Raw genomic sequence first — 25,784 nt, 5'->3', positions numbered from 1 at the left:
TTAAAAGTAGAAAAAGCATATTTTAAACTAGTGTGCTTCCAGGTTTTATCCGTTCGAGTTCATTAAAACATTTCTAACCATATTTCACATGTAAGAACAACATAACAATGTTTAAACTTTAATATAGAAGCGGTTGCTGTAAAGAGTTGGTGGATAGGTGTCGTGAAGAAGAAGTGCGTTTTTGATGGCGTTTATAGATTATCTAACAATCCTATTTTATTATCAACCCGATACTCACAGGGTTATTTAATGGTTCCTATTTAATAACTATAAACAAAGCTCTATAGCTTACCTAATATTTTCTAATCACTGATAATGTTAGGTACGGTCACGGACTTCTAGCTCATTTTATGCTGGACATCTCATAGTTAAGTCACACCTCAGACACTGGCGATGAAATATATGAAAGAGGCGTGTTCCTAGCACACAGTCTAACCTCGTGTAGGTGAACGCGCACTATGAATGAGTGAAATATGACAGGTCGACTGTTCGCGTTTTTCACATGCAGGCGGTAGCTGAGGTAACCAAGAGAGGGTGGGCTTTCAGCGGGGAGTGGGAGTGGCCATACTGTACGATAGTACTCTTTATTATACCACAGAATATATAATAGTACAAGTACAGAACGCTCACTCCTTTGATGTTCACAAAACGCCGCCATTCTAAATTCTTACCTACATTAACAAACGGACCGCACGCGTGCAGACGACATTGAATTCTATTGCGCCGCGCGAAGTCGCCATGAATGGGCCGCGAATTAGTACTAGCGCGGCGAAAGGATCGCGAAGTGAGCCGCCCCTGATTTACCTGATTATACTGTGGTTAAGCTATGACGTGTCCAGTATAAAATTAGCTAGAAGTGGATAACAATTAGTCCGTGACAGTACGTGCCATTGCCTTACTTCCTTGGGTAATAAACTCAAGTTTGCCAAGTGTTGAAGCTGATACCGCCTAATACTCGTACTTACTCGATCAAAATTAAAATCCGGTTCCGCTTGGATACTCTCATCGCACTGTCCCGGGAAGACCACAGGCTTGCCAGCCTCCGCTTCAGGGAAGTAGAAGCACCCACTGTCAGTGTGGTCTCTGTTCACGAAGTACTCCTGGCTGAGAACTTGGACGCTGTCTAATACTGCGTCTATAGCTGTTTCTGACTCTTGAGTTAAAGTTTTCTGTCTGCTAAGCTTCCAGCTTGTTACTGAGAAAAACAATTGCGAATAATGACAAAAAATAATTATTACTATGTATATTGAAAATACTTCTGGCTATTCAGAGTACTCTTATAATGGCTTATAGAATTTCATGGGAACATAGTCGTTTTAACTAATTGGTAGATGAATGTACTTGCTTGCAATACTTATATTAGTTTACCTCTGCGCGATTCGTCATTGAGGTTAGCACATGAGTAGACGACTGCGTAGTTTTCATAATCCGTGTCCAACACCCAGTATTGAGTGGTGACGGTAACTGCAAAACATAAAAACATAAATTACAAAGGGACACGAATATTAATTGTAAAGAAACATCTACAACACATAAAAATACAGTCAGTTAGTAAGAGCGTGCGACTTTGCAAATTCGGAGTTCGAACCCCGGGTCGTACCAATGAGTTCTTCGGAACTTATATGCGAAACCAGCTTTCTCCCGCGGCTGCGCTCGCGTTAGAAAGAGAAAAAGTAGCCTATGCCACTCTCCATCCCTTCAACTATCTCCACTTAAAAAATCACGACAATTTGTCAACACACACTTTCCCATTTATAAAATTAGTATGTAGCTTTTCGGTGAAGGAAAACATCGTGAGGAAACCGGACTCCTACCCATTAAGTCCTAGTTACCCTTCGGGTTAGAAGGTCAGGATAGCGGTCGCTTTTGTAAAACTAGTGCCTACACCAAATCTTAGCATTAGTTATCAAAGCGAACCCCAGGCCTGACTTACAGTCAGTTCCAGCTATAGGGAAAGTCACAAGTAACTTCGCTAATCCGTCGTCATTTTCAGGGACAGCGCTTCCATAAATGAAGTCCAAGGTTTCGTTGATGACTTGAGTGTTGTATACTTCAACCACGTCGTATAGTGTGTAGGTCGCAGTCGCGCAGGTTCCATCTTGGAATGCTTGGGGGTAGCTCTCGATATCGTACCACAGACCCATGTACTAAAAGTTGTGAAGAATAAAATTTAGTAATGTTTAAGAAATGATAAATGTTGAAAAACGTATTTAGAGCAACAGTTGTTCCAAAAGGTGCAGTCGATTTTTAAAGTGTAAATATTATAAAATTTAAATGGGGAAAAGGTTATTAACAGTTAAGATAGATATAAATGACTTGAGCTATGACAAGAAATCACAATCTTCAATAATCGGTATTGAGAAATCATCAAAAGTAGATTTGATGTTTTCTACGTACCTACTTAGCTAGAATAGAATTGTGTATGTAAAATATAATTTTTGTTGGTAAAATGTATCTCTCAGATTGAAATACCTATTTTTTCTTAAACTTTTCATATTGAGACGAAACAAATCACCATTAAAAATTCCATTTAGTTTTGACGCCTGCATTATGAATTGTGAGCGTGCAGCGTGTCTAATCATGCAATATGCTGTACAACTTACCCTAGTAACATTGAAATCAGTCACTACAGGGATGCTTTCATTGCACTGGCCTCTGAACACGACGGGGTTGCCATCAGCATAAGGGTAGTAGAAGCAGCCGGCGTCAGAATTGTCGATCGCTTGGAAGTAGCGGTTGTTTAGGACGTCGACGCTGTCGATTATCCGGTTGATGCTAGCCACAGCTGCCTCCGTCAGTTCCGTGGTGCGACTCAGCTTCCAACTCCATACTGGAATTTCAATTGATGAATATGTTAAATCAGCAATTCCCTGAGATCAGTTCTATAATGTACCAGGTAGTCTGTATGAAACTTCCTTTTTGGTGAATTTTGCTGTTCATGATCAGCCTGCCAATTTTTATCAATATCGAAGACATGATCCAAATTTACAAACTTTTTTACGTAATATGTTGTGTTGATGGGTCCCTAAATCCATGGGAAACCTCAGTCTTACTAGTATAAAAATTTATCTATTTTTTCGGACAGAGTAAATTTTGTAGTCTTGTACCTATAGTTACTATAAATGGTGGTTCTCGTAAAAAGTAATGAATATGTTCTTACCTCGTCTCCATTCGGTGTCTACATTTTCACAGGCGTATAAAATAGCGTATGAGATGTAGTCCGTATCAAGTACCCAATATTCAACCGGGTCAGCTAGAAACAAAAATAATTTTATTAGTTTAATTATATACTTACCTAAAACATGACGTAATATTATAATACCCTAACAAAACATTTTTTTTCCACTTTTTATTTATCACTTTGTCGGCATGGTTGATATACATATTGGTACCAAATTTCAGCTTGCTAGTGCTAATAACGGTCACTGAGATTATCCGCGGACGGACGGACGGACGGACAGACAGACATGGTGAAACTATAAGGGTTCCTAGTTGACTACGGAACCTAAAACTGAAAAAAAAAACACGCTTTAACATCAGAAAAATCAGGATATATGTGTTAGAAAAGAGAAAAGCGTTCCTTTGGAAGAAACACTTCTAGGAATTTCATAATAATCATTATAGATATTCATGACATATTTGATATTTGATTTTCAAATTGCGAAAACAATTTTTTTTTAATTATTACTCACCATTAGGATAAGTAACCAGAATTTTTCCCTCATTCCCAACTGCCACTAGATTCGCAGACCCCTGGCTGGTGTTCAGTCGTTCGTTGATAACCTGAGTGTGGACTACTCGCAGATATTCCCCATCAATTGTGTATGTTGTATCGTCACATGTTCCTATCGAGGAGTCTACCGGGTAGCTTTCTATTACACGCCAGCGATCAGAAAACTGGAAAATAATGGTCATTTGTAGGTAAATATTTTCCAGATCACGTTATCAATACTAGGTATAAACCAAACTTATGAAGAAGATCGCAAAAATTAAACTGATTTAATAGAAATATAATTCATTTATTCAGTCAATACATCATTACAAACTAATTTACTCTTCTTAATTCTTACACAAACTAAAATTTTGACTGTAGTTTTGTCTAAGAATTTTTCGGTCTTTAAAGGCGCTTCACGTGAACTTCAAATATGCAATATTAAATTCTAGAATATTACCAAAGTAGCGTTAAAGTTCTGTACAACAGGAATATCAGTTTGACATTGTCCAACGATCAAAACGGGCTCCCCAGGCGCCAAATCAGGTAGGTAGAAGCAGGCTGAGTCGGTTTGGTCCACGCGCTCATAGTATTCATTGCTAAGCACATCAATGTTTGAAATAGCTTCATCGATGATTGCGCTAGCTTCTTCTGAGAGCTGCTTTGTTTTGCTGAGCTTCCAGCTCCATACTGAAATGTGTTTTTTTGTTAGAGATAGAAAGATAGGTACAACGTTTTTTTTTTTTTTTATAAATTTTACGTTTCAGAGTGAGATTTAGTAAATTAGTATGTTTCCTCGCTCTGAAAACCAAGTATCATGAAGAGACTGATCTTTGTTTTTTTTTGTTTAGAAACAATGGTGACTTTGACACTTTACTAGGCCAGTCTCACAAATAAATTCCTTGACTTTAAGGACAACTATTTCAAAAGAAGCATACGCCCCAGTTGTTTATAAGGGATCACCGAATCTTACTCGTACGTTTCCAACGTCCACGACTCCAAATAAAATCATATTCAATTCTACGACTTCTATGTTTATTGTTTTATAAATAATTGCAATAAATAACCGAAAGTTAAACGTCCTTGAACAAAAGAAAATGGTGATCAACTAACACTTACTCATTCGATAATCGCTATCGATGTTTTCACAGCTGTAAGCCAATGCATGGCCACTGTAGTCAGTGTTCAGGATCCAAAAAGGAATCTCGATCACTGAAAAGATAAAATTGAAACAATGTAATTTTTATCAGGTGCTACCCAATTTACTCATTCCATGCAAACAAAGTCGAAGGCACAAGTTTTCCGTTTTAGTAAAATAACAGCATTCCCGCTATTTCCGCCTGGGCCTGCCATGTCCGCGCTTAATTCGAGGCATCCACTTGGTGTCTATGCTGGCCCACCTATCCGGGTGCAAGCGGAAAACGTGGCCTGCCCAGTCCCACTTTAGTCTGGCGGTCTTCTCTCCCACATCAGCTATTAGTGTTAGACGGAGATGGCGGGACGACCTTGACATTTTCATGATTAATTGGTCAGAAATAGCACACCAACGGGAGCTGTGGAAATCACGGGAAGAGACCTTTGCCCAGCAGTGGGACACATGAACGGGCCATTAAAAAAGATATTCCAGAAACTATTATAAATATACCTTGACCACCTGAGACTAAAGTTATTAATAATCTTGCACTTCCATCAGTAGAAGTGAAAGATACATTTCCAGAAGAAACAGTCAGGAACTGGTCAACAACTTGTGAAGACAGAAGATTCAACGTGTTGCCCGCGGTTTGTGTGAATTCATGGTTGATGCACTCTCCTGTTTGTTCGGTCTTTGGATAACTTTCCACTTCATGCCACACTCCTTGAAACTGAAAGGATAACGTTAATGAAATACAAATACAATAGGGGTCAACAACAAGTGTCTTCAAGGATCTAAATTCTAAATAAAAGATAACCATAGCGGTCCATTCCGGGCGATAGTGGAACAACACGCGGTCCGCATTGGATAGGTCGGCGGTAGACCGTGGTCCGTCATTGAGCCCTGGCCCCGTAGCCGAGTGGCATTTCTGCGACGCTAAACGCCACCGAAACGCCGCACAAATATAGTCAGGCTCTGTCGCGCCAATACGCAAGAGCGATAGAGAAAGATAGCTACGAAAAAAATATCGCGAGCGTTTCGTGAGTGTTTGTGCATCGGCTACGCACACTGGTATTCAATCGAATGCTGAGACAGTCAAAGTTTTTGTTGTAGAAGATAACGAGGTTCAATTTCAGAATTTTCTGATATCGTATACATCTTATCCTCACTAGATAAGTACATACCTGTTCCAAACTAAAGTTAGGCACAGCAGCGATCCCCTCGTCGCATTGTCCCGGAAAGATCACGGGTACTCCCGATTCAGGTACGGGATAGTAGAAGCATCCATCAGGACTCTGGTCTCTTATTTGATAATAACGGTCGTCCAAAACAGGTATCGATGCAATGACAGCATTGATTGTGGCGTTGGCCTCGGCTGATAGCTCTTTAGTCCTGCTGAGCTTCCAACTCCAAACTGGAAATGATCAGAAAAGTCACGATTTTGTAAATAAGAACACTACATACATCCATATTGATGTAGCTACAGTAAGATGTAGAGTAGTGACCCCTTGTGAACTAATTTCAAGTGCAAATGGGGTCACTTAGCTCTGCAGCTGCGTACATACGTATCTATAGATAGAACCGTGTGTATTAACCGAGACGAATACATGGCCTGATGGAGGGTGCTAACAAGGTGCCTGTTCATTCTTGGTGATATATGGTCTACTTTGCTCAAGAAGATTTATACCAGTATCTCTCAATTGTGAGCAGCATTTACTTTTGACACTGAGGCCTATTCTAATTCGCCAGTTTGATATTAGTTTCAATATTGTTATGATACGACCATAACACAACACTATAGGTATCTCATGTGCATCAAGGTTAAACTACAGTTTAGGCCCCTCTAATAATATTTGGATTGCCGTAGCTTGTAGAAATGTGTATTAAAGCAACTTTACCTCCTCTGGTGTCGGGGTCAATATTGTAGCAGGTGTAAACTAAAGCGTAGTTTTCGTAGTCGGTGTCCAACACCCAGTAGTCGGTTGAAGTCGTCACTGTAAGTAACCAGTATGATTTCAGCTTTTTGTTAATACATCGGACAAAAGGTTATTGCGGATTCCTACCTCCTTGATTTTTGATGTTAAGGTAACTGTACCATATTACGGGAACTTAAGACGTTTCCTACTTTAAGTGAGGATTGAAACAAAAATGCGAAGTTTCTAGTCGTGTTAACTATTTTATTTTGAGGATAAGTCTTCTACGATCGATTTAAGATACTATTTTGCATCGTAACTTCTAATTTATAGAAATTACCGTTGTTTTACTAAACCCTTAGTTTGCCCATTATTCCGGGATACAATTTTGGTATGGCTTTAATTCCGGGAGTCGTTGTACATTATTACGGGATATCTTTAAAGTCCACTTTGTTGAAGCATAATGTAAAGAAACGAATTAAAAATATCGTTTACATAAATATATAATGCACATATCGTTTTGATAAATGCTTATACAGAGTGTATTTTTTATAATTGGCAATATTTTGGTGGGCTGGAATGGGAAGGGAAATATGATATTTTACGGTATAACGATTATATGATATAACGACAGGGTGTTATAAGTTTCACTATCTGTCTGTCTGTCTAAGGCATCGCTTTCGAATGGATGAACCGATTTTGATTAGCTTTTTTTCATTTGAAAGATCTAAATTAATCGAGAGTGTTCTTCTTAGCCATGTTTGATGAAATCGGTTTAAATAGGTACTATTTTATATTTATATATGTCTATCCTATTATGTATTGTCCTCATGTAAATTTTAGCTTTCTAGTACTAATGATAATTGAGCTAAATCGTAGACGGACAGACTGACTGACGGACAAACCAATATGCGGTATAAAGATTTTTAGCTAACTAAGGAAGTTTAAAAACATAATATCCGGGTCTATGTACCTTATTTTATGAGTTTATATATTTTAATATACTTTATATAAGTATACCGGAATAAGATACACTCATATAAAGTCGTGTACTTAATTACGGCAGTTAAAAAAGGCTATATTAAAAGATAAACAAGATTTTTTTCTTAGTATATTGGAAGATTATATAACAATTATACTCAAAACATTGAAATAAATAAACTTTGTGCTTTAATTTTATGAAATAAAACAAATTTAATGTTGATGCCACAGTCCAATATTTCGCACGTATTACTCAATGAGTATACATTTCGTATTCAATTATGAGATTAAAATCTAAAAAATATATGTACCGTAATTATGTCACTATAATCTGCAATCTTTACTTAATGTATTTACATCAAATATATAAATATACTTAACCGCAAATAGTAATAGGACACAAAAACATTACGGACTGTGTTTCCGTTATTCCGTGATACTCCCGCAATTATGTACACCTCGTCAAAATGGTGTACATTATTCCGGGAGCGGGTATTTTAATAAAATTATGTTTTAAATTAACTTGAAAAGATGATATAAATGTCTTTTAATAACTATAAGACAATTATGATACAAATTTAATATCAATAAACTTACCATCATCACAGCAAACCCTTACGAAGTTCCGCTGCCGCGTTAAGCTCACCGTCAAACACGCCCATAGAAACCACTGCGTGGTTGCGACTGACGCGTTTGGAGGTACCTCATGGCTTCAAAAGATAAGATAAATATCCGAAAATCGACTTTTTAGGTTCTGTTTGATCTATAGTTAATTAAATACTGCATTAACTTAAGATTTTACTGATAGTTTCCTTATTTTACGACAAAAACCAAAGTGTCCCGGAATAATGTACCACATTTTACTATCCCGTAATAGTGTACAGATACCTTATGTTATAAAAGTTTGGTAAATTCTGTGAAATGAGATCATTGTTGTTACACCAGTAAAGTTTATGTTTTTTTTTCATTGCATATGATGGCGCTACTTTACCGTACTAGTGCGGCAATGAATTTTTAACGTGCATATGTTTAAAATCAAATAGGATAGGATTAAATGTATTGTAAATAGCATAATAGGTAATTCGCAACTCAATATAATAATACTTCTATCGGTGTATGTTTTAATATATAGCCACTCGTAGTGAATATTATACCCTTCGCACTTGAATCGTAAAGTACTGTTGCGGTATTGCACATGTAGTACTTATAATACAAATATTTCATGTTATAAAATATGAGTCATTGATTTTATTAATAAATTCAATTACAATTATAACCTTAAGTACTTGTACCATCTTATTACAATGTACCTTGTATACTACATAACATCTTAAGATGCTATTCGTTTTACTAGTATTGATATAGATAACATATTAGTATCTATATTCCGCGTTCATATCTAGCTGATAATCATTTGTGAATTAGACCAAGACACTTTTTAGAGGCCGATTCGATAAACGGTATTTTCAAGGATAAATATATGTTTTGAAAGTCTTCTAGTCTAGCCGGTAGTGACCATACTTACGATTTTTTTTTATACTACGTCGGTGACGAACAAGCATACGGTCCGCCTGATGAAAAGCGGTCACCGTAAGCTATGGACGCCTGCAACTCAAGGAGTGGCACATGCGCGTTGCTAACCCATTAGAAACGTGTACACTCCTTTTTGCTGTGTTAAGTACACAAGGGAAGTGTTAAGGAGGGGAAATTAAACAATAATGTGCCTTTCCTTAAAAAAAAGCTCCATAAAGCATTTTCTCATTATCCATTATATGGACGCCATCTTTGGCATCTGCCTGTCATAAATCCTTTCAACATTCGATGGGATAATGTGGAAACGCTCTTACGCATATCATCAGTACAAATTATAAGTAACTTAGCAAATGAGCCCCGTTTATCTTTCAATATGTAGACTATGAACAAATATACAATTTGAGTTGCCATGCTGAATGGCTTAAGATATTCGCTGGACCAGATAAGATCCTGCCATCGATATCAAAACTTAAGTTAGGCACAGTCAACCAATGGAACTCTAGGCCACTCTACAACTATGTCAAAATGACAAGCAGTAAGAGATTTTTTTTCAATCTGATTCATAACGTCACTATGACATTGTTCTTCAGTGGCCTAGGGTCCCAATTGGTTGTCTGTTCGTGTCGTGCCAAGCGTTAAGGCCTGCGATACACATGCCTGTATCTAGCACAACTGGCATGCCAGTCAGGCACAATACACTTTCATGCCATTTCGTTTGCCGGTAATTTTGTACGCGGCCTAATTCACAGGCCACTAGACGTATAATGAAGTCTGTCAGGTCATTTCAATCACTAGAAAAAAGAGGCACATTCAAAAAATGTAAGCGTGTGTTTATCACACCATAGAAAATTAGTATTTCGCATTTTTTCCATTGAAAAACTTGTTTAGTACTTACACGGTGTTCCTGCGATTGGGAAGGTAACAACTAACTTTCCAGTGCCATCTGCGTCTTCTGCTATAGTGGCGTTTCCACGAATGGTGTCCAGCGATTGGTCAATAACTTGGGTGTTGAATACATCGACGACGCCAAGCGCCGCGTCTAGTGTATACCTCGCATTATTGCAAGTGCCGGTTTGGAACGCTGACGGATAAGATTCGATTTCGTGCCATAATCCCATATACTGAAAATAGTTATTTGTTATATGGGAAATGTTATAAGGGGCAAAGTTGTATTTTAACGCCGAGTGTGGAATTGAAAAACGAGCAAGTGAAAGGATTCGAGAATAGAATCCTGAACTTGCGAGTTTTTTAACAAACGAGAAGTAAAATACATTTGCACCCGAGTGTAACACAAAACTTTTCCCCTCACTATTGCGAGGAAACTACAATGCAAAAAATGCGTTTATCACTGCTTCCAGTAGTTCCCACAGGTGGTAAATCATCTTTATTACTAGATTCACCTACTTTTATCAATTTTAAAGCAGTTAATTTGACTTTATTCAAGGTCAAATTACATTACCCACTAGTGGATAAAATGCGTTTATACCCGCTGGTATTAAAGGACAAAACAAGTGTTTCCGAGCTAGTGAGGGGAAAAGATAATAATTATGAACGTAAATATTATGTTTACTCAGTTGTTTTTAGCGCATTCCGTAAATTTATTGTTTTGTTTGTTAATGTGTTAGTGACCCTGAATTATATTTATGTAAATAATACAATATTTAAACTGGTAGCTCTGTGAGCTGTACAGTCAGCCAAAAAAGTGGTTTACCACTTTTCGACCGTGTTTGAAATAGGGTCGAAAAGTGGTAAACCACTTTCTTGGCTGACTGTACCTAGAACTTCACGATAGGTTTAGAAAACGCAAAAATACATATTCCCGAATTCATCATCACAGTCAAGTCACGATGAACTTAAGCGCCAAACGCGCTATTGTCGCTTAAGTCCTTTAGGGCAATTTTCGCACTTTGAAGGATTTCAAAACCTCGATAACACAAACTTTTTAAACAGAAATCTATTGAGAGTAAATAGTTGTAACCTGTAGAGAAGAACTTGTATAAAACTGTAACTTTCGGAGAGCTTAGACTTCTTATTTCAAACATTGCATGCTTGCTTACTGTAATAAATCAGCTTTCAGACGAAAAAAACTAAATCTAAATCGGTTCATCCGTTCGAGAGCTACGATATCACAGACAAACACACACACACAGACAGACAGACAAACAGACAGACAGACAGACAAACACACAGATAGACACGTCAAACTTATAACACCCCTTCGTTTTTGCGTCGGGGGTTAAAAAGAGACCAAAGCCATTGAAAACTAGTTACGCGAGTGACAAAATCATAAAAAAATTGCTTCATGTTACGATAGTTTAAATTAATAATTAAATTCGAACAATACTCACTTTTTCAGCATCAAAATCGGCCATGGCCGGTATGCTCATATCGCAAGAGCCCCTAAACACCACGGGCTGGTCGATCACGTGTTCAGGGTAGTAGAAACACCCGTCGTCCGTCTGGTCGGTTACGTCATAATATACATAGTTGAGGTCCATAATCGAGTCCACCACTTCTGTGACCGCTGCCCTGGCTGCTTCGGTTTGAACTCTCGTTCGGCTTGTTATCCAACTGAATACTAAAATAGATACAAATATGTATATGAAGTTACTTATTTGTTTTTTTTAAACTGTACACGAAGCTATAGGTAAATTGTAGTTGGGCATTTTCAGAATTCGAGACCCCCCGCTTAGCGTAAGTTGTTAACAAAAATTAAGTACCTAACTGTCAGTTTTGTGCCCATGATTATAAGCATGAAATTTCAATAAAATTATTGTTATTGTGTTAGTTATATAAACTTTAAGCGATAATCTACATTTCTAACGTGAAAAAAGTAAATTTTTAGACAGATTTTAGGCTTCATTGTCGTCACAAAATTGACAGCGAGTTAATTTTTGTTAACGACTTACGTTAATGCGGGGTCAAATTCTGAAAATGCTCAGTTACGAGTATAAAAAAGTTAGCGTTTTAACCTTCGACAAAAACTATCTACTGACAAAGTTGGTGTGACAGATAGATTTCAGGTTTTCAAAAATTACCTCGTTTCTGGTTATTTGGTAGGTTGATGCAACTGTATAGTACTGCATAGTCACTGTAGTTTGTATCCAATACCCAAAGTTCTTGATCTACAAATACTGAAAAAAAAAAAACATGAAAATGAAGACAAAACAAAATAGAAGTCTAAATATATAAAAGAAGAAACTGACTGACTAACATATCAACGCACAGCCGAGGTCCTAGAAATTCCTGGCACGTAGGTTCCTTCTAAGGTGTAGAGGAGCACTAAGAAAGGATTTTTCAAAATTCACCTCCTCAGGGGGTGAAGTGGGGGTCCAAAGTTTGTATGGGAAAACAAGATTAGATTAGTACGTGGGCGATGCCGCGGGAAAAAGCTAGTTATCTACAGGATGTTTCAATGAACGTAATACAAAATAAGTGATTCCGGCTCTATTAACGTCGAAGAATATAATGCACGTATCCAGGTTTTAAAATTCTACGTAAGGAATTAAATTTTGCTAATTTTCTAACAAAATAAGTAAATAAATCCAATTCTCGAAGTGTGGTCACTCATTGTGACGTCATGGCATGTCTTGCTATACGTCAGTTGGGTGTCTTGTCAGTTGTCAAGGTGGTGATTATTATGACAGGTTGAAAAACATGTTTTGTTACGTTCATTGAAACATCCTGTATAAAATTTACTTTGTATCCATAAAATACTTACCACCAGGCACTACCTCCAAAGTCACCGATAATTTTCCACCACCATTGGGATCTATGACCGTCGCGTTTCCCGTGATAACTTCCAGTCCCTGGTTGACCACCTGACTGTTGACAACGTTGACCGCGGCACCTGATAGGGTGTATTCGGCCCTGGCACAAGTTCCGAGGGCGTTTTCTGAGTAGTAACTTGATATTTCGTGCCACAGTCCGCTGAACTACGAACGAAATATGAAGAAAATGCAGTTAAATGTACCTGCTGATTTATCTGTTACTATTTAAATATCAAATTGTTTTCCGATCCTCCTCAAAATAATGAAACGAAAATATCTTTGAGCTTTCTATCAAGGTAAATTTTTAGTTTTCTATTGGTATTATTAGAGCGACGTTCTGATTTTTTGGTATGGCTCGCTCCTCTCAGTAACCATTGCCTTTATTTATACTTTAGGTACCAATAAAATCTAAAAATGAGGCGCTTATTTGCTTCCCGAAATTCCGATATTCAGCGCAACTACATATAAACTCGAAGATACAATGAACAACCATCATCATCCTCCTCCTTGCGTTATCCCGGCATTTGCCACGGCTCATGGGAGCCTGGGGTCCGCTTTGACAACTAATCTTTTAGACACTAGTTTTTACGAAAGCGACTGCTATCTGACCTTCCAACCCGAAGGGTAATCTAGACCTTATCCTCCGATCCTCCTCACGATCCGATCGATCCGGTTTCCTCACGAACTCACGATGTTTTCCTTCACCGAAAAGCGACTGGCAAATATCAAATGACATTTCGCACGTAAATTCCGAAAAACTCATTGGTGCGAGCCGGGGTTCGAACCCGTGACCTCCGGAACGAAAGTACTTACAGCTTGAACAACCAGTTTACAAAATAATATTTTGATGAGTTTTGCAAAATGCTGAAATATTTTGAGATCCTTGCTGTCAAAATATACCCACAACGCCTCGTGTTTAATACTTACTCTCTCAACATCTAAAGAGGTTACAACAGGTAAGTTGGGATCACACTGCCCAGGGAGCACAATTGGTTGGTTCTCCTCAATCACGGGTAGTGCATAACAGGCTTCTTCCCCGAAATCCGTGGATCTTAGCTGATCTAAGTTGATGCCGAGGAGATTGTTCAGAGTGGTGTTCATTAGAGCGAGGAACAGGTCGGTGAATGTTTGGCCTCTGCCCAATTGCCAGATGTTTACTGCAAGGAATTACTGTAATCAGTTCTTTGGTCTGATAAACTTTGTTCTCGTCTTTTCCGAAAACTACGAAACTAGGAGATTCTGGACGATAGTAAGTTAAGTTGTTTGACAGTGTGCGGATTTATTGTACGGCTTCTAAATACATTTTAAAATCGTTCGTTCTATGTCTCGTTATTAGTTTGTGGCCATGAGTAAGCCTATTTATATATTAAAAAAATGTAAGTCTAATGCTAGAGAAGTTTAATTTGGAACGCTAACTGTTGGTTCTTGTATTTGCCTTTTTAAATTTTGTGGTTTTAAAGTTCGTTAGTAACTTAAAAGCTGTTAACTATTCTTTGTTATTTTAAAGTTATTCCAAGTAGGAATTTGGTTTTGTACTTACCAGCTCTTTGATTTGCATTTATGTTGACACATTGGTAAGTTAGGGCGTAAGTGTTATAATCCGTCATTAGAACCCAAAAGTCGACAGCTGGAAAAAAATCATTGATTACATTGGTAAATTGTTACATAATGTATAAAATAATGACCTATTAAAGATAACTTTTGTATTGGTTGCTAAAAAGTCTTTCGATAAAGTTAGCCAAGTGCGGGTTACGATTTTTATTTTGGACTATTACTACTTCAAAAAAGATTTTTTGTTGTTGTAATCTTCTAACGTTAATCATAGTGTCCAAAAATCATGTTCCTCATTGTACTTCACCCCACCCCCACCCACCCACTGAAAATCAGTGCCTCGGCTTGTCGTGGCAACATGCTGAGTGGGATCCCATTTAGCATCGAGTATGTGTTGTATGTACCTATCTATCTTGTATTTGTCCAATTTGATGTTAAATAAAGAATATTCTATTCTATTCTATTCTATTCTACTTGAATCTTTCTAAATCAAGAGTGTATAGATATCTTTTGGGTAAACATGCTCCATCCTAAACTGCATTGGCACTTTTCATCAGGTGAGATCGTAGTCGGAAATAGTCAAAATGCCGTTTCCAATAATAATAAAAAATCTTACACTCTAATCCATTAAAGTTGAGAGACAGTTTAGCGGTCCCCTCTTCCTGGCTGACGGTGCCATTGATCTCCTCATTGAAGTTGCGGTTGACAGACTCATAGCTGATGTTGACCGCACCGCCGTCATCTCTGGTCAGGCTGAGACGAGAACAGTCGCCATCTTGTTGGGGGTTGTCTGCTCTGGCGACTTCGTACCAGTCGCCGAGGAACTAAAATATTGAGTAGAAATTGATGACTGATCTGGTCTTGTGGATAGTGAAGTCCTGAATCCTAATCCTACTAATCATTTGTGTGATAAACAATGATGTTTGTTGGGCCATCGAATATGTTTCTTCTTGATTTGTATTTCTTGAAATAAATATATTGTTATTGTTATATTGTTACTGTTTATTGTTATTGTTCCGGAGTCAGGATAGTTTTTTATGCATGTATCTATATGAATAGCATAGCCGCTTTCCATCAGGCGGGCCGTATACCTGTTTGCCACCGACGTGGTATAAAAAAAAAGTACATATATTTTACGTCCCAACATAGTTAATACAAAAGCAGGATTCATACATGTACTATCAGCTGCAAAAGTGCATGGAGAAATTATGAATGAATTCATTGATAAATTCGCCATCCACTTTTGCAGCTGATAGTACTATAAGTAGACGTTAAATCCACATTGGAAATTTAAATTGTCGTAAGGAACATTTGTGTGTTTGAACAATATTTTACGGTTTTTAGTTCCCCTACTTTGTACCTACTTATCAAACTCCGTTGGGTCACGTAAAATATCAGAGAAGTTTCTACAATTATTTTATAGATGTTTATCTAATCATAATCATTAATGACGCTAATCATTTGCAAATTATATTATGTATTATCTTTTATTGGTCTAAATTTACACAATTTCAAGGCCGTTGGATTTTATACTGCGATCTTACGTAATTACTCCTTACACTCCTTTTTGCTGTGTACTTACACTTAACACAGCAAAGGGGAGTGTACATGTTTCTAATGGGGTGGCAACGCGCATGTGACACTCTTTGAGTTGCAGACGTCCATAGGTTACGGTGACCGCTTTCCATCAGGCGGACCGTATACTTGTTTGCCACCGACGTAGTATAAAAGAAAAATTACTTGATTTTGTGTATTATAGTTAATAATCGAGGATGACACATATTAGGTACTCACAACAAATTCAAATTATATTTTTTATTGTAAACCCAACATAAACCTAACTGATGTACCGGTCTAAACCTAATTGATGCAATCGACTTTTCTTTGTACAGTTCGACTGTTTTAAACTAAGAGTTAAACAAAATTAAAAGAAAAATCTCGGTCTGCGCATTCCCAAATGCTGTTTCTGCTGCACATCAATAATATTATGTTGTCTATCGGCGACATTCGTTGCTATGTAGACGTCAATACCGGAAATGCCTTTTACACAGGCACTGAAGTGCTGGAGAGCCTGATTCCATCCAATTTCCTTATTGAAATCGAGACAATTTAGTCCGATTAAACCTCACCAAGGTACAAGTCTGTGCGTTTAACGCTAAAAAACCGGCCAAGAGCGTGTCGGGCCACGCTCAGTGTAGGGTTCCGTAGTTTTCCGTATTTTTCTCAAAAACTACTAAACCTATCAAGTTCAAAATAATTTTCCTAGAAAGTCTTTATAAAGTTCTACTTTTGCGATTTTTTTAATATTTTTTAAACATATGGTTAAAAAGTTAGAAGGGGGGGACGCACTTTTTTTTCCTTTAGGGCGCACTTTTATTTCCGAAAATATTAATATCATCAAAAAACGATCTTAGTAAACCCTTATTTATTTTTAAATACCTATCCAACAATATATCACACGTTGGGGTTGGAATGAAAAAAAATATCAGCCCTCACTTTACATGTAGGGGGGGGGGTACCCTAATAAAACATTTTTTTTTCATTTTTTTATTTTTGCACTTTGTTGGCGTGATTGATAAACATATTGGTACCAAATTTCAGCTATAAGGGTTCCTAGTTGACTACGGAACCCTAAAAACTAACCCACAATTCCAAGGTACAGCCCTTGCGTTCTCAAGGAGATTGGGATCCTCGGTGTCAACATTTTGTCGGACGTTTACTTTATGCTTGCTAAAAAATGAGCTGCGAGTATTTAAGGTGTACACTTTTACCTACGTGTAAATATATATGTATACAAATCAATCAAAACTTACATTATCAATATTGAAGGCTGCCTGCAAACCGATGTCAGGGTTACACTGTCCATCCTGTACAATTTGAGCACTAGTTCCTAAAAGCCCTAAAATACTAAAACCTATTACTAACGCCAACATCATGAGATCATTATAGTCCCCGCTCACTAATGAACTCAATACTCAAATGGCGGTATTATCTTAGCTTATCATATTTATAAAAACTTTATCTATAGATATTTTTGGTATTTAGCGTTAATCTGGTGTGCTGTGATTTGCGGATGTAATAATTATAAGTAAATCGATGTCGGTGCGTCAATAGTTGAGCATGGTATGGACTATGTTTAGGTATTAATAGACCTACGTCTATGTCATGCACTAGGTACTGCATGTAGATAAGATTATAGAAGAATAGGTAGGTCAGACAGGTACATATATACATATAATCAATCAATCAATCAATCAATCAATCAATCAAAATATTTATTCGTAATAAACTTAAAACTACACAATATGCAAAAAAACAGTATTACTAAAACTACAAACGTACAAGGGATTAATAAGTTTATTGCGAAAAGGTCCCGTCTCAGCATAATGCTGACCCGGAGGTCAGCGCTGATCTTCCGACGAGACCATTTGTGAGACCACGAACGCAGCCGCACGACACAGCCCCATCGCAATTCGAACGCATCCTTATTGAAGCGATCAACGCCATCTTGTCTTATATCTATGGCAGGGTATCATTGCGTCATTTTTGACAATGGTGACATCTCACATAATATCAATGGAGCCATGCCGCACAGCAAAGTAATTTAATTACGCTGATATGGCATAGAAGTTATACTATAACTAAATAAACATTGGTGGTAAAATATCATAATAAAGTGGCTATAATAGCAAAGATAAATGTTGGTACAACACAACGTAACATGGGGACTTAAATAGTAATATCTTTTCCTATACAAAGGAGAGAGCTTAAGTGGAGTGATTATGTTAGGTTTTCGTGATTAAAAGTTATACAATGCACATTAAGGGAGAAATAAAGAAAGAAAACAAAAACACGTAGCTTGGAAGAGAATTACAGGATACTAAACATAACCTCAATGTGGCACATCAGAAATAAACTAATCACAACTACAACAGCACGAACATTTAGGTACATTAAAATTGATAGCGAGGAAAGGACAGAAAAACAGGTATGCACTATTTAAGTAGGTATGCAGTAATATATACAAATAATATAATATCAGATATAACTGGTGTCATGCCGTAATGCTTCCTGTGACTGCTGGTGTTTAAGTATGAGTTCTTTTAGTTTAGTTTTAAAACTTGTTACACTTTGTAGGTTCCTGAGGGGAGGAGGGATTATGTTCCAGCACTTGGTCGCATTGTACTTGAAGCAGCCACGAAAAGCAGCTGTTGCATGCCGAGGAGTTATCAGCTGTACGCTACAAGTGCGTACTCCAAGAGACCTGCGAGTGGCCATCCATGACAGCTTTTCGAAGAGATATACAGGGGATTTATGTTTAACTATGCCAAAAAGGAGACTGGCTAGATGCAGTTTGCGACGGTGCAACATTTTGAGAATGTTATGCTTATTCAAAAATGGCGTGACATGAGCTCTGGGTGGAATATTGAAACAGAAGCGTGCGCAAGCATTCTGTACCCTTTGAATAAGCCGTTTTGTTTTTGATAGAAGCCGAGGGCCGTACACCATGTCCATGTAGTTTAATTTAGACAGAACTAGTGTTTCAATCAATTGAATGCGTAAGGTTTCGTTGATAAAAGGCCTTATATCAACGATACAGGTCCCATAAAAGGGTAGGCAGAGCACATGAACTAATAAGTTTCAGTGCCACTCTTGGCAAAAAGGGATTGAAAGAAATCTAAATTGTGACATTGCAGTGACAGGTTGCGAGCCTCTCGCCTCCGTCACAATTTAACCCATATCCGACAGTTGACTTCTACGACACCCACGGGAAGAAAGGAGGTGGTGAAATTCTTAACCCACCACCGCACCACAACCACACCAGATAGGACAAATATTTTAAAAGTGGTTTCTGAGTAGATATATAATATTTAAGAACAAATGGCCAGTAGTAAATTTTTGCAAACGGCGTTCCTCCTGGAGAGATTTGCCCCGCTGTACCTTATATAATTTATATTGATTTAAACTAACACGATCTTCACTCATATTATTAAATTAAAACGGGACTTAATCGCGTAAAACTTACGTTTTATATTTAACCCGACGTTTCGGACATGACATTACGTCCGTGGTCACGGGTAGACTGGCTGGGAGTTGTATCAACATCTTCTAGCTGTACGAGTTTTTCGAACTACCCGCACTTGATTGTCATCAGTCACTTTTACGCTAGGGTTGCCACTCTGCCTACATACAACACTCACGACATCCGATGGTATGGGACGGGAAGTTTTCTCACGTTTACACTTGCCAATCACTGGATTCCACGAAGATGAAATCCCTTGCCCTTCATTTTGATTGAAATTACGATGTTTCCTTGAACGTCTTTACTATAGCAGGAAAGTACGTGAAGCGATTGAAATCAGGAAACATCGTAATTTCAATCAAAATGAAGGGCAAGGGATTTCATCTTCGTGGAATCCAGTGATTGGCAAGTGTAAACGTGAGAAAACTTCCCGTCCCATACCATCGGATGTCGTGAGTGTTGTATGTAGGCAGAGTGGCAACCCTAGCGTAAAAGTGACTGATGACAATCAAGTGCGGGTAGTTCGAAAAACTTATATAATTTCTTAATAAGTATTTTTCCAAGGCGTAAGGCCTCTTAAAGGAACTTAACCATACCTCAATAATGGAACCACCACGTTACAAGTTGTGCATTTTAAAAGTACAAAAAGATGTAATGGTAAAATTAAATACATACTAATATTATAAATGGGAAAGTGTGTGTGTCTGTCTGTCCGTCTTTCACGGAAAAACGGAGCGTCGAATGACGTGATTTTTAAATATAGGCTACTTTTTGTCGCTTTCTAACCCTCCACTTCCCTAAAATGGGGGGAGGTGGAAGTTTGTATGTAGTGTTCCGCAATTTTTGAATTTAACGCGAGCGAAGCCGCGGGCATAAGCTAGTATTCTATAAGCCACAATATGGATATAAACTATTATTGAAGTTTATTGAAGATAAGAATTAAATAATAATTTAGATACTACAGCTAAATACTTGCTCGTGTACTTTATCTGTAATTTTGGAGATACTGAAACTATTAAGGATAAGATATTTGTCTTTTTAATCCAAGTACATTGGTACGAACTCGTTAATGATAAATAAACTATGTAATGTGCTACCGTTAATTAATATTTAGACAAAGGTAATCTTAGACAGGCTACTGTGGGACCCCTTTCTTTCCCATAAACTTTTTGGTCAGAATTTCGTTAGTCATAAGTTGTTATTCATATATTTTGTGGTCATAAACATCACTAGTCATAATTTTTGTTACGAATAATGCTTAATGGTACTAACATTAACAACCCATAATATTGGATGCCATAACCTTAAAAGTCATAAAGTTGATGAGTATAAAATTGAAAGGCATAACAATAATTATCCAGAAATATTACTAGGCATATTTTTTGAAGCCCTACTGATTGTTCTGCATACAGTTTTTAAGGCATAAACCTCATAAGTCATTATCTTTGTTACGAATAACGTTTAATAGTTCTAACGTTAACAACCCATATTATAGAATACTATAATCTTAGAATCAAGAAAGTTGATGAATATAACATTTAAAACGGATCCCTTTGTTAGCCAGATTATCATTAGTCATAATTCTGAAACGGTTTCATTAGGGTCACCTATAGATAGGTTAGGTTAGGTTTGTTTTATGGCAATCCTGAAAAGTTACGCGTTTTTGAGAAAAACCAAATTATGACTAACGAAAATGTGGACAATCGATACATTATACCTTATGACTTTATTGGTAGTCCGCATTTACCTCGCGTCCATTAGAACGGAAATAGGACCCCTGCCCCCCTTCTACTCGTTGACGAAGCCGAATACTACAAAAATCAGCATGCAAAGGAAGAAATGGCGGGAAAATCAGTGACCTCATTGAGTATTTTAATCCTCATTTCTCAGCTAGGTTCGCTAGTTACCTTGTGTCATTCAGAGCAAAAATAGGAGCCCCGCATAGCGAGGCTCCGTCGAATCGCTGGCGGGGCCTAATACTTTTAAAAGCAACATGAAAAAATAAAACACATAACATGTAAAAGACGAAATGGCGGGAAAATCAGTGAGCCCAACGAGAAAATTTTCATTTCTCGGGTAGGTTCGTTAGTTACCTTGTGTCATTCAGAGCAGAAATAGGAGCCCCGCATGCGGGGCTCCGTCGAATCGCTGGCCGGGCCTATTCTTAAAAGCAACATGAAAAAATTAAACACATGACATGTAAAAGACGAAATGGCGGGAAAATCAGTGAGCCCAACGAGAAAATTTTCATTTCCCGGGTAGGTTCTTTAGTTACCTTGTGTCATTCAGAGCAGAAATAGGAGCCCCGCATGCGGGGCTCCATCGAATCGCTGGCGGGGCCTAATATTCTTAAAAGCGACATGAAAAAATTAAACACATAACATGTAAAAGACGTAATGGCGGGAAAATCAGTGAGCCCAACGAGAAAATTTTCATTTCTTGGGTAGGTTCGTTAGTTACCTTGTGTCATTCAGAGCAGAAATAGGAGCCCCGCATAGCGGGGCTCCGTCGAATCGCTGGCGGGGCCTAATATTCTTAAAAGCGACATGAAAAAATTAAACACATAACATGTAAAAGACGTAATGGCGGGAAAATCAGTGAGCCCAACGAGAAAATTTTCATTTCTCGGGTAGGTTCGTTAGTTACCTTGTGTTCCTTATAATGAAAAATAATATAGATCCCATTGAATGTTATGATTAAAGTTAATGTGGACAGTAATCATTATTACTTGTGAAAATATACTTTACGACAATTATGACAAACATGTTTATTGCTTTCAACATTATGTCCATAATACAAAATGCAATTTGATTATTATGCCAAACAATGTTTATGACTAACAATAATGATGACTTGCAAAAATCTGACCTGCAATTTCTGACATTCAACTTTATGACTAATGATAATATGACTATTAAAAATTATGACTAACAACGTTATGGATTGTAAAAATCGAACTAAAAAAATTATGGGAACCAATAGAGACCCGGCTACTGTACGTAGGTACAGTCACGGACATTAATTGCTGATCCACTTCTAGCTCATTTTATACTGGAAAGTCATAGCTTAACTATGAGATGTCCGGTATAAAATAAGCTAGAAGTGGATCAGCAATTAAATTCCATGACCGTACGATGTGGAACATACGTAACCTCATGCCTGTATTTTCAAACGGGATAGCGTAGTCACCGGCATAAGTGTCGATTTCTGTACCTTGTCACATTAACATCTTGTTTGAAATGTCATACGAAGTTGTCAAATGATTTTTGAAAGCGACAAGGTACAGAAATCATCACTTATTTTTGCCGGAAACTGCTTAAGCTCCAGTGCCACTCTTGGCAATTAAGGGGATGAAAGAAACTGATATTGTGTTTGCATACCTATCGCCCACACCACAATGAAACCCATAATAATATTTGCCACAGTCGACTTATCATCCACGGGATTAAAGAGGGTGGTAAAATTCTTAACGTGCTGACCACACGGGTAGGGGGTAGGTAATCTATGTTAAATTTTTAATATAACCTCAATTTCTTGGAGAACCATGATTTAAACTATTTAAAGAATCTTAACTTAAATTGTTGATGTGTCTCGTGTGAAGCTACATTTTATTATGATTTGGTATTCATAACACATTTTGAATTATATCCATACTAATATTATAAATGGGAAAGTATGTGTGTCTGTTTGTTTTTCCGTCTTTCACGGCAAAACGGAGCGACGAATTGACGTGATTTTTTAAGTGGAGATAGTTGAAGGGATGGAGAGTGACATAGGCTACTTTTTGTATCTTTCTAACGCAAGCGAAGCCGTGGGCAAAGGCTAGTTTTTGTATAATTTAATGGCATGCTACAGAATGCCACTAATTTCAAAATCTCATTAGCCTTATTTGTATTCTATGAAGGGGTTAGGTACTCTGCAGCTGACTGTACCTACTTATATTAAAACATAAAAAAAAACATACAGACGAATTGAGAACCTTCCTTCTGTGAGAGATTTGAGGCGGCGGTTAAAAAGGGGAATTTTCTTTCACGGACCTCGCAATCAAACAGATTTCTTTTTTTTTTCATTTATTCAGTCACATAATAAACTTACATTAATATCACCAACTCGTTTACATGCTGAATGTCAATTCTATTATACAAATACAGATTACGGGTTTTATATCAGTGCTGCTTATGTAGTCTGATATGCAAAAAAAATATTCATGTATTTATAATTATAGGTACATAGACGCAGTTATTTTGATATGCAGTTCTTTGCAACTGTGTCATTATTTGTCATAAGCTGCAGATAATAAAACTGATTATACTATTAGCTATCATGATAATTAGTCACATCACATGTATGTATTACCATGCGTCGCAAATGCCGGAACCTTGCATTTATTAAACGGTTATATTTTATTTATTTATTTTAATCTTTATTGAACAAAGAAACACAATATACAATAGGCGAACTTAATGTCATAAGGCATTTTCTACCAGTCAACCTTTTTATAAATATATTAGGTACCGAACGAGCGAACAAGGCGATGAAAGAAGTTTCTAGAATTCAAACTTGAAACAATTGTATCAATCAGGGGATACCCTTTCATTTGGATTAGGATAATTCATGTTTCTAGATATTGATAACAGTAGGTAATGATGTTATTTTTATTGTAGGTAACGTACGATAAGTAATACATTTTATGGGCAATAAAGTTATCTTGGTATAGGTAAATAATAGTACATTGAGCAACAAGGGGAGTGTTTGAGCCGGAACCCAAACATTAAATAAAACAGTTTTTTAAAATATTACCATTTTTAATGGATTTTCAATACAATGAGAGGTTCTCGTCTAGGACACGTAACAGAGAGAGATTTTGTTTAGAAAAGAAGGGGCGCTGGTGCCATGCACCTTGCTTTTATAGTGACGCCAAAGGGCGCTGTGGCGCTTCAGTCTTCATTCTTATTGGTCCGGCAGGTCGAGGCGCTGGCCGATGCTCCTTGGATCAGCGGGGTGACCGGAGGTTGGCTGTCCTGGACAGTGTTGCCAGTCATGGCGTTAACAGGGAGGAAGTTGAATATTACCAACGAGAGTAAGTTAAATCGCGATGGCCTGCCGGAGCGATTTAAAGACTCGAGTTTGTTATATTCATACTCCCCGAGTTACACACAATGTTTTTCATCAAACTCGCAATGTAAAAAATATGTAAAAAGATGTAAAAAAAGTTAAGTACGGTACAAGAAATTTCATTATTCCCTTGGGAGAACGATTTTTCTATAACTCACGCTCCGCCTGCGTGCAATAGCACATTTAAAGTGCGGGTGTGATGAAAAGTATATTAGAGGAATCCTGAAAGTGGCACTTTATAACATGAAAAGTACGGGCAAATCGCTTAGCGCGGTACCTACGGTGATGTGATGCGGAGGTATGAAAGTCATGTTACGAGAAAAGTACCTATTACGAATAAATGTGGTGGAAGGAGTAAGTGCGTAAGGAGTGTGGTGGAAGGAGTAAGTGCGCCTGTAATGTATGGGATATAAAGGGTGTTTTTTTAGAGGTATAGAACTTTGAAATGGAATAAAACAAATATGATATTTTTCAATTTACATGAAATTAACTTTATTCGATAGACAATTTTCTGGCATTATAATTTGAATATAACTTCTGGCATATGACCGCCACGGCTGGCTCGGACGTAGTCTAATCTAGAGGTCCAGTTTTCGATTACTTTTTCCAACATTTGTGGCTGTATATCGGCAAGAACGCGGCGAATGTTGTCCTTCAAGTGGCCAACGCGGTTTCGGGTTTATCGTCGTAGAAAAATCGTTCTCCTAAGGGTGTAATAGACTATGATGCTCTGTCGGATCTGCCACTGGACGAGAAGGCACCTAACTTATCTGATTTATGTATTAAGAAATCGGATCTTTTCAAGAAACTCTCAGAAGTTGACATAAATAAGGGAATCGGGCCCGATAAAATCAGTCCTATACTCGTTAAAAACTCTGCAAAGGCGCTTTCTAATCCACTATACATCATATTTAACAAATGCCTAAGTTTAGGTGTCTTTCCTGAACAGTGGAAAATTTCCTACGTTACACCAATTCACAAAAATGGGTCACGCACTGATATCACTAATTATCGACCAATATCAGTACAATCCTGCATCCCTAAGGTATTTGAG

The 25,784-nt window shown here is 37.5% G+C and overlaps 1 protein-coding gene across 1 annotated transcript in view; it reads right to left on the bottom strand.

Moving 5' to 3' along the window:
* Positions 1–17,573, bottom strand: part of LOC125232436 — a 57,118-nt gene extending 39,545 nt beyond the window's left edge. Inside the window, exons 1-19 of the mRNA XM_048138094.1 lie at positions 17,406–17,573; positions 15,209–15,416; positions 14,582–14,668; positions 13,969–14,198; positions 12,993–13,206; positions 12,310–12,405; positions 11,620–11,849; positions 10,167–10,392; positions 6,743–6,838; positions 6,029–6,258; positions 5,358–5,574; positions 4,832–4,924; positions 4,173–4,402; positions 3,693–3,897; positions 3,161–3,253; positions 2,604–2,830; positions 1,934–2,147; positions 1,369–1,464; positions 966–1,195 (exon numbers count right to left, since the gene is read on the bottom strand). Coding sequence (XP_047994051.1) covers positions 966–1,195; positions 1,369–1,464; positions 1,934–2,147; positions 2,604–2,830; positions 3,161–3,253; positions 3,693–3,897; positions 4,173–4,402; positions 4,832–4,924; positions 5,358–5,574; positions 6,029–6,258; positions 6,743–6,838; positions 10,167–10,392; positions 11,620–11,849; positions 12,310–12,405; positions 12,993–13,206; positions 13,969–14,198; positions 14,582–14,668; positions 15,209–15,416; positions 17,406–17,528 — 3,345 coding nt within the window. The 5' untranslated portion in view covers positions 17,529–17,573. The remainder of the gene's footprint in view (positions 1–965; positions 1,196–1,368; positions 1,465–1,933; positions 2,148–2,603; positions 2,831–3,160; positions 3,254–3,692; positions 3,898–4,172; positions 4,403–4,831; positions 4,925–5,357; positions 5,575–6,028; positions 6,259–6,742; positions 6,839–10,166; positions 10,393–11,619; positions 11,850–12,309; positions 12,406–12,992; positions 13,207–13,968; positions 14,199–14,581; positions 14,669–15,208; positions 15,417–17,405) is intronic.
* Between the last annotated feature and the right edge of the window lie 8,211 nt (positions 17,574–25,784).

Source organism: Leguminivora glycinivorella, chromosome 13, assembly GCF_023078275.1.
Source record: "Leguminivora glycinivorella isolate SPB_JAAS2020 chromosome 13, LegGlyc_1.1, whole genome shotgun sequence".
Classification (NCBI taxonomy): Eukaryota; Metazoa; Arthropoda; class Insecta; order Lepidoptera; family Tortricidae; genus Leguminivora; species Leguminivora glycinivorella.
This window is presented reverse-complemented; position numbering and strand designations above follow the sequence as displayed.